General features: G+C 44.5%; 2 protein-coding genes and 1 long non-coding RNA gene across 5 annotated transcripts; 1 reads left to right on the top strand and 2 right to left on the bottom strand.

Moving 5' to 3' along the window:
* Positions 1 to 3,028: 3,028 nt before the first annotated feature.
* LOC136513827 (protein RETICULATA-RELATED 1, chloroplastic-like) lies at positions 3,029 to 4,848 on the bottom strand. The gene is made up of 4 exons (XM_066507804.1): positions 4,827 to 4,848; positions 3,488 to 3,894; positions 3,342 to 3,440; positions 3,029 to 3,253 (listed from the first exon to the last, which is right to left on the bottom strand). The coding sequence occupies exons 1-4, from the start codon at positions 4,846 to 4,848 to the stop codon at positions 3,029 to 3,031; spliced, it is 753 nt and encodes a 250-aa protein (XP_066363901.1).
* Positions 4,849 to 5,192: 344 nt separating this feature from the next.
* LOC136537580 (glutamate decarboxylase-like) lies at positions 5,193 to 7,903 on the bottom strand. Its single transcript, XM_066529507.1, has 7 exons — positions 7,717 to 7,903; positions 7,384 to 7,588; positions 6,981 to 7,181; positions 6,643 to 6,857; positions 6,294 to 6,547; positions 6,125 to 6,177; positions 5,193 to 6,030 (listed from the first exon to the last, which is right to left on the bottom strand). Exons 1-7 carry the CDS (start codon positions 7,806 to 7,808, stop codon positions 5,584 to 5,586), a joined length of 1,467 nt encoding a protein of 488 aa, XP_066385604.1. The 5' UTR covers positions 7,809 to 7,903; the 3' UTR covers positions 5,193 to 5,583.
* Positions 7,904 to 9,122: 1,219 nt separating this feature from the next.
* On the top strand, positions 9,123 to 11,825 carry LOC136537579 (uncharacterized). Of its 3 annotated transcripts, none has more exons than XR_010779116.1 (5): positions 9,123 to 9,234; positions 9,378 to 9,507; positions 11,074 to 11,124; positions 11,609 to 11,644; positions 11,751 to 11,825. It is a non-coding gene; the product is annotated as an uncharacterized lncRNA (long non-coding RNA). The 3 variants fall into 3 exon arrangements; XR_010779115.1 differs by having other exon boundaries at positions 9,124 to 9,234; positions 9,373 to 9,507; XR_010779114.1 differs by lacking the exon at positions 9,123 to 9,234 and having other exon boundaries at positions 9,242 to 9,507.
* The last annotated feature ends 447 nt before the right edge of the window (positions 11,826 to 12,272 follow it).

Below are 12,272 nucleotides of genomic sequence, written 5' to 3'. Positions count from 1 at the left end.
TGGCCCACGACAATAACTAAGGTCCGTTACCTTTTCCCCCAACCCATCGCGACTCGGCATCGCCAATCTAAACGCGGACTTGGGCATGTTTTGTTCGAGCCCTGGAAAAGTTACGAGACCCACTCAACTCCATTCAAAATCAGATATCTCAGATTGTGTCAGGATCATGAGCCATCTAATATGAATAGTAGATGGGTAGTGTGTCGGGCCTGCGAGCCTATTGTTGAGTTGGACCCAGCAGTGGCGGATGCACGATGCGGGATAAGGGAGGGCTAAAACAATGGAGATGTTGATTTGCATAAAGATTTAATGGTGAAATCAAGCTTTTGCTATAGTAATTAGGCTTGAAATCAAGCCATTAGGGGGGGCTGGAGCCCCCCAGCCCCCCTTTGGATCCGCCACTGGGACCAAGCCCATACGTCGATCAATATATAATATATACTGCTGGATAAAGAGAGAGAGAGAGACATCGATGATGATTCAAAATTTCCTACCAATACATGTTACATTTCCTACATCTAAAATTCTCCATCCCTTGCTGTTCTTCCTGCTCAGACTGTTGTCCTTCTCTAAATCTCCGATCCCCACTACTTCTCTACCTACTCCAGCAGCCCTGCTGCTAACAATTGTTGTCCTTATATATACTAGTATAATGCCCGTGCTAACGCTACGGTAAAACACAAAACAAAATTCATGAAGATTCACATCTTATATATTGACCAAATATTTTTGTCACAGTAAAATATGAGTCTACAATTATACCGTAATAGCAAATCATTGAGCGGAAGATAATTTTATCTCTAATTTGAAGAATAAATATTGTTCTTTCAACCAAACCATCCAAAATACATCAAAAGAAAATTGATCATCCTGTAAATTTTGTAAGCATCAATCAGTGACCGATACAAAAGGATCATGTCTAACATTGATGAATATTAGAATAATTTACATACCACTACTTTGTAAATAAAATAGTTCTGATTGCCTCCACTACCGGCATGTGCTAAAATCACCCGGCATGTGCTTACATGGTCAACAAAGCAGTAAAGCACCTTAATCCTTATCCTGGAGGCTTTCATATGCAATTTTGGCAGTATCCAGCTTTGCCCGTTGAAAAGGAGTCGGTTTTAGGCTGCAGTAGATGAACAAAAAGGAAGTTTACCAGAATTTTGACAATGGTCAGACTAATAATGACAAGGAGCTGGACCAAAAACCAACATCACGTCGAGGATGAAAAAGTAGTGTATTATCTCAAGATATAATTCCAGATTGGTAGTAAATCATTTCATATTTGGCATATTATCAGATTGCAAGTAGATAAAAAGTAACACCACAATTAACAATACGGAGTATGCAGAACATACATTGACTATGGTCCAAGTATACTGCCTATGCTAAGGCTACGGTGACATTTAATAGTGCAAATCAAACAACCAAAAGACGACATATACAGTCCCAAAGAAGCAGATTTTAAGCCAACGTGTCACAACATGTATTAGTAATAAAGCATAGATGAAATATATTTAAAATTCACATAAAAAGAACAACTGAAAGAGTAAAACAGGAAGGTATCTTATTTCTAAGGTTGAATAAAAAAGTTTTCATCAAACTTGATTCTGTAATTGCTTCTTAATTCAGCTGGACTTTGGATCGAACCTATCCTGTTGGAGATCACCATAATTTTTTAACAGGAAGATTTGTTTCATTTGTTATATTGATCACCATAATGCATGATGAGGTACAGAGGTCAGCAACATACCATTTTGTGCTTCCAGATAATTATCAGGGAGTGTCTTTATTCAAGATTATTTTACCCATGAGGATTATTGAACAATAGGACAAAAAATAAATATCTTCTCAAAAAATCATGTGCCAAAGTGAACACTTAGTATCAAACACCTTGTATCTCCGTAGGAGAGGATCCTTCTGCACTTAGCATGTACTGGAAATCAATACTGGGTTTCAATGCCCGTGCTAATGCTATGGTAAAATACAAAACAAGATAAAATTTGTAAAAACTACCGTCAGTCTCTCTCACTTACGAGCGGTCCCAGCGAAGAACGAGTCGATAGAGGTGGCGCCCGGGGACAAGGACCCACAATCGCTGCTCCAGAACTGGTGGTGCAATATTAACACCAATGCTTGCATGAGAAGGACCCTGTGTGGTTTTAAAAATATTGAGAACATATTCTTGTAAATGAATCATCCAAAAACAGGGTCATTAAGCACCAAAATAAAAAGAGTTAATAGGTCCATCCATGTTCTAAAGGAGTATCTGACAAGTTTATTTAAACACTATATCATGTAGGCAAAGGTAAAATAGCTAGCAACCTACAACATATCATGTGCATATATGCGCAAAAAAAACCCCATATCATGTGCATATATGCAGAGAACAAGCCATTTAATCAATTTTCAGTCTGTAAAAATTTTCAATCTCCTATAGCCCAAACTGAGAACAAATTCTTTTGTTGCATATATAAAAATCTAAACTTGCCAGCAATTGTAAGCTGCATAGTAAAATTTCTGGAAAAAAAATCAGTGTGAAAAAGAAGCTAGAGGTACCTGCAGATAGCCCTGGACCTCATCTCCACCTTTGTTGCCACCATTTATCCAATTTTGAATCTGTACAATTTTTTATTCGCTTATAGCCCCATCTGAGAACAAAGTATTTTGTTGCATAAACAAATCTGAACTTAAGAACAAATGTTGGCTGCATATAAATTTTTTGGAATAAAACAGAGTGAGTGAAAAGGAAGCTAGAGAATGAAGCATGTACGTTGTAGACTAAATCGTGAACATCTGGTGTGCTTGTAAAACACTGCGGTTTTAAAATCTTAGTGCCATTCATAAATAGAGTTTTGAAGTCACAGCTCTATTGCTGGTTTAGCAACATCTCCATTCTATTTCAATTTCATAGATGAAAAAATGGTCATGGGAGTGATATACAAGTTAAACAGACTTTCAAATTCAATTATTTTTCATGGTGTGGTACAAATCTCCATAGACAACAACTCGAAATGAAATTTCACCTGCTTCGCAAAGATCCAGCCATCCCGCTGAATCTTCCAAAGAGCCCAGTTGAAGCAGATGGCTTCTCAATTCTCACATATGGAGCCAACAGCCCCACAAGTGCAATATCAACTGCTACACTAACAAGAAGGTCAGCAGCATATAGTTCAAACTCCGCCCAAAAATCCTTTCTCCTCTTCTGCACCTCCACAAATGTCGTGTAGCAAGAGTCGATCACAATCTGCATTCAACCCATAACGCAATTGTTAGCAACAGCAGAACTACTATCTTCTGACCTCTTGAGAAAATAACTGACGAACCGCACCCACCTCGGTGCCAACTTTGAAGAGGAACGACGGGTCGGCGAGCGTCGACTTGCGGAGCATCGAGAAAACGCGGAGCATCACACCTAGCGGCCACGGAGCGGCCTGCGCAGATCAACATCAAAGGAATGAGGAAAAACGACCACGTTCACATCTTTCAGACAAATTCCCAGAAATTCGAGGACCTGCAGATCGAAGCAGCGGATGCCAGCGTCCTTGGCTGCCTCCACGTCAAAGCCGAGCAGCGGGCCGAACTCCGCGTCCTCGTAGTCGTCGTCATCCTCGCCACCCCCGCCGCTGCCTCCATCCTTGCCTCCATTCCCGCTGGAGTCATCCCCGTGGTTCCCGGCGCCCGATCCGTCCCCGACGGCGGCTCGGGGGATGTGCGGCGTGGAGCAGGAGAGCGAATGCGGTTTGGGGAGCAGGGAGATGAGCTGAGCCGTCTTTAGGGGAGGCGGGGCCGAGGGCGTCGAGGTCAGCTCTCGACGGTCACGGCCGGCATGGTCTGGCGGATCCAGGAGGAGGCGGCCGGCCGGCGGGATCAATGGGAGCTCGCGTCCTGATGGTGCGTTTCCTTTCTTTTTATTCCGTGATCGTAGCCTTTCATCTCTGCTCGCGACGGTGTGTGCGTTCAAGCGCGTTCGAAGCCACGCGTGCGTGGGTTGGAGGCCATGCCACGTTGGGTGATGTGCGGCGTTTGAAGCTAGGCATCAAACATCAAATATCGGCCATTGGATCGGGGTTGGGAGTTTTTTAGCCCTTGATTTTAACAGAAACGATTTGTTGTGTGTATTTTTTCTGGATACATAGTGGTTGGAGACTCTCAGCGAGGAATATTTTTATTTAGAGGAGCTAGTATAGTTTTGATTGGTCCATTATAGTAGAGATATACACCATAGTATGGCCATCGGTGCTTGGAATGTATTCTTTGGAAAAGAGACAGGAGACAAGTATTTGAAGCTTACAAGGGAGCATGTGTTTCTTATTCCACCCAGCCCAAGTCCGAACTCTATAGAGGCCATCAATAATAAAAAGTGCATAAGAATTGAGCAAATGGTACTGCTTCTGAATTGGCCAGATGTTGTGTGATGGTGCACTTCCAGACAGCTTTCGAACTCTGATACGAACCCTACAATTGCCCGCATCGCTTGTCTTATGAGCCGTACTTTTTCAGCGAAGGAACAGTATTTTTCTCTCACAACAAATCAGCGAACAATACCTTTCAGCTTGTCTTTTCAGCGAAGCGAACAGGGCCAGCAAAACCAGCAGGCGTCGAGTAGCTTCTCTTTGAAGACATAATAATCATCGTCCAGAGAACAACGAACAAATAACACCTTGTTACCGTCCACAAGTGAAGACTCACACCAACTTGATAGTTACTGATATAGAAACTGCATTCTTGTAGTTACTGTGACTTTAGCACTTTCATCTGTACTAAGCAAAAACAACTCGCTAAACATAGCATGTACATCACCTGGAAGTAACGCGTACCAAGGCTTCCAATGGTCCCCATTGAGTTCACGATTGAGGACCCATCAAAGATTTATGCATTGAACGCTCGACGGGCCTCATGGACGTTGATAGCACCATATAACAGAAGAGAACTCATTGAGGAAACAGAGTGAACGGTGGTGGTGTACCTGCTTGGCATTTCTTCAGACACCAGCCGAGCGTTCAATGAAGTTGATGAATCATGTTGGAAAAGGCAGTCACTGCAACTGGTAAAGGCTGGACATGTTTGGAGGCGACTAGGATCAGAAATGTAGCGATGGGCATTTCATCGAACAAATGGTGGACATAGAGGTTGACTTGCACCAACGCCATCCAAACATACTCCTAGATGACATATAACATCCGGCTAGTCTATGATCAAGATTGTGGGATTTTTCCTCACTTTGATGGCAAGCCACCACCACCAATTTATTTTCTTGAACTCCCCAGCAACCAGAATGTGATCAGAGTCCACATCGTTGGTTACTGATCTAAAACCCATGTTCACTACTGTACTTCAACTTGAAATGTGTGTATATATATATGCCTACATCCTTCGGATTAACAAGTTTTCTCATCAATTGGCGCGAACAACCACGCACAAATCGAAACAGACAAAATGGGAGCTCAAATCGAATCACTCAACGCAGACGTAAACCAAAAACAGATAAGAAGAACTGAGCTCGTGATGTGAGAACATCTCGCAACAGGAATGTTATTCCTCCCGCAGGCCGCAGCGCCCATCCGCCGCCCATCATCAGCACACCATGCTGCTCTTCTTCTTATTATTGGCGACCAGCCTCCGCCAGAAGGTGGTCACCTCCTTCTCGATGTCGTGCACCGACTTCTTGGGCTGCTCCAGCGCCTTCCTGCCGGCGTGCGCGTCCATGTCGGCCATGGTCTTGCCCAGGTCCGCGATGAGCCGCTCGGCGAGGCCGCGGCTGAAGTCCTCGCGGATGACGACGCGCATCACGGCCATGTGCTCGGCATCGGCGGGCATGGTGTAGGCCGGCACGATCCAGCCGAACCGGCGGAGGCTCTCGGTCACCTCGAACACCGTGTACTTGGAGGAGTCCTTGAGCGAGAAGGCCACCAGCGGCACGCCCGAGTCCTTGGACACCACGTCGAAGTAGCCCATCTTCTCGATGCCCTCGCGGAGCACCGTCGCGTTGTCGCGGCAGTTCTGCATCACGTCCTTGTAGCCCTGCCAATTGATCATGGTGCCGAAACGGCGTCATCGGTTACAAGCCCAGCGAATTTAATGTCATCAGTAGCATAATGCAAGCTGTTGCGGTTACCTCGAATCCGAGGCGGATGAGCTGGTAATACTGCGCGATAATCTGGCTCGAACCTGTCCAAGAGAGCAGGCATAGAAGATGAACTCACTGTTGCTCAGTGAAAGCCTGAAAACAAATTCAAACAGAAGCAACAGAGTTACAGAAGAGCGCGGAGCCCGCGGGTACCTACCTTTGGAGAAGTTGAGCGTGAAGGTGGGCTGGTCGGCGCCGAGGTAGTTGATGTGGAAGATGAGCTCGTCGGGGAGGTCCTCCTTGCTCCTCCAGATCACCCAGCCGACGCCGGCGTAGACGAGGCCGTACTTGTGGCCGCTGACGTTGATGCTCTTCACCAGCGGCAGCCGGAAGTCCCACTCCAGCTCCGGGTAGATGAAGGGCGCGATGAAGCCGCCGCTCGCCGCGTCCACGTGGATCGGGGTGTCCCACCTGGCGGAAATTAACCAAGCCGGTCGATCGAGATCAGTTTAGGTCCGAACCTCTGCATTGGTAGAGAACGAGACAATCGGCTTCAGCGCACGCACCCTGTCTCGGCGTTCTTGGCCGTGAGCAGGTCGTTGAGCATCTTGACGTCCTCGAACTCGCCGTTGAGCGTGGAGCCGAGGATAGCGGCGACGCAGATGGTGTTCTCGTCCACCATCTCCGCGGCCTTCTCGGGGTCCATCACGTAGTAGCCTTCCTTGAGCTTCACCTCCTTGAGCTCCACCTCAAAGTAGCGCGCGAACTTCTCCCAGCACACCTGCAAGCGCACCGCGTGCCAGCCCCAGCCCAGAGATCATTCATTTGGTTTAGTTTGGCATGGCCAGCAGCTCGCTCATGCATGCCCTGAAACGCCGACAGACGATGCATGCAAGCAATGTACCTGGACGTTGGCGCCGGTGACGACGTTGGGCTTGTCGTAGGGCTTGCCCGCCGCCTTCATCTTGTTCTGCCACTTCCTCTTGAACGCCAGCCCGGCCAGCATGATGGCCTCCGAGGAGCCGACGGTCCCTACCCCAACCGCCGTCTCGTCGTCGCCGATCGGCGCGTTGAAGAGGTGCGCGATCATGTTCACGCACCGGTTCTGTTCCATTCCAAGTACAGTTAGATTAGATTAAGGCCTCGTTCGGTTCTGCTGGAATGGGGCAGGAACTATTCTGGGTTGATCAAGATTATGTAAATTAATGAACGATTCCAGGTGGGAATGGTTCCAGGGATCCGTTCCCTGACAATCGAACGGAGCCTAAGCATGTTGTCAGTCAGGCCGCGCGCGCACTTGCAGTTACCTGGAGCTCGGTGGTGACGGGGTACTCATCCATGTCGACGTAGTTCTTGTTGATGGAGGACTGGATGAGCTTGTCGCACTCGGGCTCCATCCACGTGGTCACGAACGACGCCAGGTTCAGCCGCGGGTTCCCGTCCAGCATCAGCTCGTCGTTGATGATCTGGTACGCCGCCTCCTTGGGGATCGACTGCTCCGGCATCTTGAACCTGCAGCGTGACGACGGCAGGCTCAGGGGGACCCGGGCCTCCGGATATTCAGCTGAAAAAACCAGAGAGGGACTCCGGCCGCAAATCAATCAATTGGCCGGCGCGCGCCAATGAGGAGCAGGATATACCTCGGGAGCGCGGTGCGCACGTAGCGCGACGCGAAGGTGGAGCAGTGCAGATGGGACTCGGCGGCGTTCGTGTTCGCCGTGGACAGCGCCATTTCGTCCTCTCCCTTGGCCCTTGGGGCTCAACGGCGGCGGATGTCTGGCTTTGCCGTTGCCGGTAAAGAGCTAGTTAAATTTGCCTTGTCCGAGATGAGAGGAGCAGATCAGAGGATGGGACAGAGAAGTGGCGATGGTTTTATAAGGAGGCCGTGGGGCATGGCCGCATGGCCGCGACGTGGTCGGGGCGGCATGGCTCTTGCCGAGACGAACGGGCGTGCGCCCCAGACCGGGCGCATGGCTTTCGGCACTGAACTCGGGTGTGTCTATCACGCCCCGATCTGCTTATCGCAATTCTTTGCACCACAAGTCTACCACTACAACAGTACAAGGCTACAACTATTCTAACTTTGAGTTGAAAATCATATGGACGGTTCATTCTGGAAAACACTATTCCTCAATGGTCTTACAAGAACCCATCTCTATCAGTCGCCTAATTAAAATCACACGATGTGTCAACCTAGTGTAATTTAGCATAGTTAACTCAGGTCTTAATCTTAAATTGGATACTAAAGCAACACATATTTGGGCTCATATATACTAGCTTCCTATATCTTATTTTTGCAGGTACTAGCTCCTAATATTTGAAGCTTTAGAGCATTCCTTTTCTTCTGGCTTCAGACATCTTCTAATGAAGATGCATCGGACCACAGTTATTACAGAAAGATAGCACATGTTTCAATGTGAGCCTATATTAGCAAGCTAATCACAGTAATCACAAAACATTGCATGTGCAACGGCCTTCATTAGAAATAGTGATCATAAACAGCACTAAAACAAACTGGCAAATTTGTTAAGCCAGGACTCTCCTTCGCTTGCATGAACGAACTTGCACACAACTAATTTTTCAGAACATGATACAGGGGTACCCTACTCAACTCTTGTGAAATTTTATATATATATATATATATATATATATATATATATATATATATATATATATATATATATATATATATATATATATATATATCTGTGTGTGTGTGTGTTAACGGCCACACACCCAGGTAAATAGTGGAGCTGTAAACATCATGGATCGTTTAAGTATTTGCCACATCCACCAAAATTAGTTTGCCTTCGAAAGGGCAAGGGCAAAACAACACAAAAAATAAATTAAGAAACCAAAGGGAGATATGGGTATGTTCGTTTGAACTTATCGGTCGGCTTATCAGCTAAAGTCTACAGTATTTTTCTCTCATAACAAATCAGCCAAAGCCGGCTTATCAGCCGGCTTCAATACCAGCCGAACAGGCCCGCGATTGCAATTCACAATGTGTAGCCCTGTTTTCCGCTTCTCCTCTTCGCGTCCCCGTGCTGCTTAGAGGTCCTCCGTTATCCAACGATACTGTCCTTTCTTGTTACCTACAAACACCGTAAGCCTTATGAAAATTACCTCCACTTTACCCTCCTGTTGTCCAAATCTAGGTAAACATGGATGCTATATTCTTGATATTTTGTTAATGCTTTACTCCCTTTTCCTTAAAATGATTCAAATCCTTGTTCTACTATTGGTGTCTTTTGATTTTGAGGTGCACATTTTTTATTATGGGATGTTTGACACAGTCCAGGTGCCCACCAGCTTAGATGCTTACTGGCCAGAGCTCAGATTTTACAGCATGCCTAGTAGATCTCAAGGCCGAAGTCTATAATGCAGGGCTTCATGGTGCTACAGAGATGTCTATCTGGAGGCAGCTGGCGGTAAATCATTTTAAACCCGATTTGATTATGGCCTCCTTCGGCTTGCTAAATCTTAACTGAAACTGACTGAAAAATACTGTTCTGACTGAATTGTTGTGAGAAAAAAACATTGTTCCAGCTAAAAAAACAAGTCGAACAAGTCGAATATGGGGTAAGCCGAACGGGGCCTATATTGATCAATGTTTTCAGGTCGTCCGATTAATCGCGATTTGGTCAGTCCCTGGTATTCGATTAGGAGGACCGACTCGATTAGCTCGACCAGAAAGCTGGTCGTCCGTTTAGTCGACGACCAATTAGTCGTCTGACTAGAACAGGGACGACCAGTTTGGTTACTCTATTTTTGGGCCTGTTTAACTCGGCGAACATGTGGGACTATTGAATGTCAATGTCTGTGACTTTGTGTTGAACACTTTAGCTTATTTGTACTGAACTAATTTGGTTATATAATATGCTGGCTGTGTGGCTGCTATGGTCTGCTAAATGTTAGTTATTTTGCTACTGCAGCAGTGCTGCTGTTTAGGTGCGTCAAGATCAAGACTGCATTAGTGTCACTAGCTAAACACTAATACAGTCTTGATGCTTGCTTTATTGTGTGTGTGTGTATATATATATGGAAATTATTTTCTACTTCCATGGAGTAGTTACTCCCATATGTATATCTCTAGAATTAGGATGTATATGGCCCGACGAAGTGTATGTAGATGGAGTATATCATCGTACTAGACCATCTAGTTATTATATATGACAAGTATGTATGTATACTTAGAGTATATGGTTATACTTATTTTATATGCTACTATTATAGTATTATATAATATATTAAAAAATTGTGCTCTTTTGATTTTTTTTTCACATAGTAAAGATCTGGAGTATCTTAATATTAGTATGTCAACATACTCAAACTGATAAATGAGTATGTATACATTCGCAACTTGATTTATTGCCCGATATATGGACGATCAGGGTCGACTAATCGACCTGGTCGACTAATCGATCTGGTCGACGACTAATCGCGATTAGTCTCCTGGTCAGTTCCATGATGACCAGGTTCGACCAGACGACCTGAAAACATTGATACTGATCTCTAATATTCTTTCAGAAGATAATTTTTTCCTATACTGAGTGCTAATGTTTTTTTTTCAAGAATCACAAATGCTTGGGATATCATTTGTTAATTTGAAAGGTAAGATATTTTAGATCTACCAATTAACATTTGGTAATATACTCTGCTTCGCACTTTTAGCACAAAAATATGTATTTTAGTTTGGGATATACTGATTAACATTGGTACCTTCCCCTTCTGATTTTTTGTGGTGTTTGGTGTTCGAAAAGGTTCAAAATTGAAAGAGATATAATGTTTCCAGGGCCAATAAATAGCTTCAAACATCCAATTTTAGTATTTTTCCAAATTAACTCAGGCCAAAAATTACCTCCATACATCCACCATTGTGGCATACTGCTTTTGTAGGATATTGTTATTACCACACCTTTTCAATTAAAAGTATGTCAATTATGGTATAGTCTGAACCATAGTCTGCATTATTGATGCTCCTATTTCCATTACAGGTGGATTGATACAGATGTGCACTCCTTTTTGCATCCTATTCGACCTTCCATGTAAGAACTGGTTTATACCAGCCCAGGAGCAACCTCCTTATTCTTTCTTGCAATAGTTCTTTGCCTACTGTATGTAGGAAGTGCATAGTGGAAACTGTAGAGGAGTGAATTTTCAAAAAATGTCTCTTGTTTGTTTGCCTTGTGGACATGCAAGATCACACTGAGAATATGGCTGATTTTGGGCGAGGATTATGTTTCTGCATGGCCTGAGCTTAGGCTGCACCCTCTGCTTGTCAAGGAGATGTGCAGACTTGGATTCAAAGAGCCAACACCTATACAAAAATCTTGCTTTCCTGCAGCAGCTCATCAAGCCAATGTTTGGACAACATATTCTTTCGACTGATAAATTGTCCATTGGCCAAAGATTGAGCAACATATTCTTTACTTAAACTTTGGACCAACACCTACTTTACTTACTCAAACTTTAACTTTTTTATATGTGCACGCTATCTGTGCACGCACTTATTACCTATTTCATGTCCAGGATAAAGCAGGAACCAAAGAAACTGAGATAGAAAAGGTCGGTACCAGCATCCCAAATTACAGCCCTCCTTCATCTTTAGTAAATGCCAGCTACAGATTCATAAGACCTGGACCTTCTATGTATGAATCCTCTTCTTATGCAGAGGCCAAAGATTGGCGGTTCGAAGAATGAAACAAGAGGTAGCAACCGCAAACCTCGCTAACAACATTGCTACAGTGGTCAGGTCCGGGCATACTTACATCACAACACCAACACTATTCCTCTTTACATTCTGTTACATAGCTGTACTTTCACATGCCCTTATAATGTACATGCTTGTCACAACAGTATTGTTAATTTTTGTCATTTATTAGATTATTAACCACTTAAAAAATGACCATTTCCTAAATCAATATTTCTAAAACACTTAGATCAGCAACCGTTGTCATTAAATTTACTGACCATTTTCGTTCTTCTTTTATACAGAGGCCAAAACCGGTCTGCACCATATCTACCACACCATAACGAAGGTACTAACATCAGTCTGCCTCATCCTCTAAACAACTACATATCCTGTGTAACATTCTGGTATAACTTCATTACATGCACAGACTCAGTCTCTCACCACATACCTCGAAATAGAGTTGCCAACCAGTAAACGAAGCCGCTGGATTTCAGCATGAAA

The sequence above is a fragment of the Miscanthus floridulus genome, chromosome 2 (genome assembly GCF_019320115.1).
Source record: "Miscanthus floridulus cultivar M001 chromosome 2, ASM1932011v1, whole genome shotgun sequence".
Taxonomy (NCBI): Eukaryota; Viridiplantae; Streptophyta; class Magnoliopsida; order Poales; family Poaceae; genus Miscanthus; species Miscanthus floridulus.
Note: the sequence above shows the minus strand (reverse complement) of the source record. Positions and strands in the feature narration are given on the sequence as shown.

Coding starts and splice junctions, on each gene's coding strand:
- LOC136513827 (XM_066507804.1), bottom strand. CDS start 4,848: ATGGGGACCATTGGAAGCCTTG. Junction 3,895..4,826: donor GGGGACCATTGGAAGCCTTG/GTACGCGTTACT, acceptor ACGCACCATCAG/GACGCGAGCTCCCATTGATC. Junction 3,441..3,487: donor TGGGAATTTGTCTGAAAGAT/GTGAACGTGGTC, acceptor TGATCTGCGCAG/GCCGCTCCGTGGCCGCTAGG.
- LOC136537580 (XM_066529507.1), bottom strand. CDS start 7,808: ATGGCGCTGTCCACGGCGAACACGAACGCCGCCGAGTCCCATCTGCAC. Junction 6,858..6,980: donor TCACCGGCGCCAACGTCCAG/GTACATTGCTTG, acceptor GTGCGCTTGCAG/GTGTGCTGGGAGAAGTTCGC. Junction 6,178..6,293: donor CACGCTCAACTTCTCCAAAG/GTAGGTACCCGC, acceptor TCTCTTGGACAG/GTTCGAGCCAGATTATCGCG.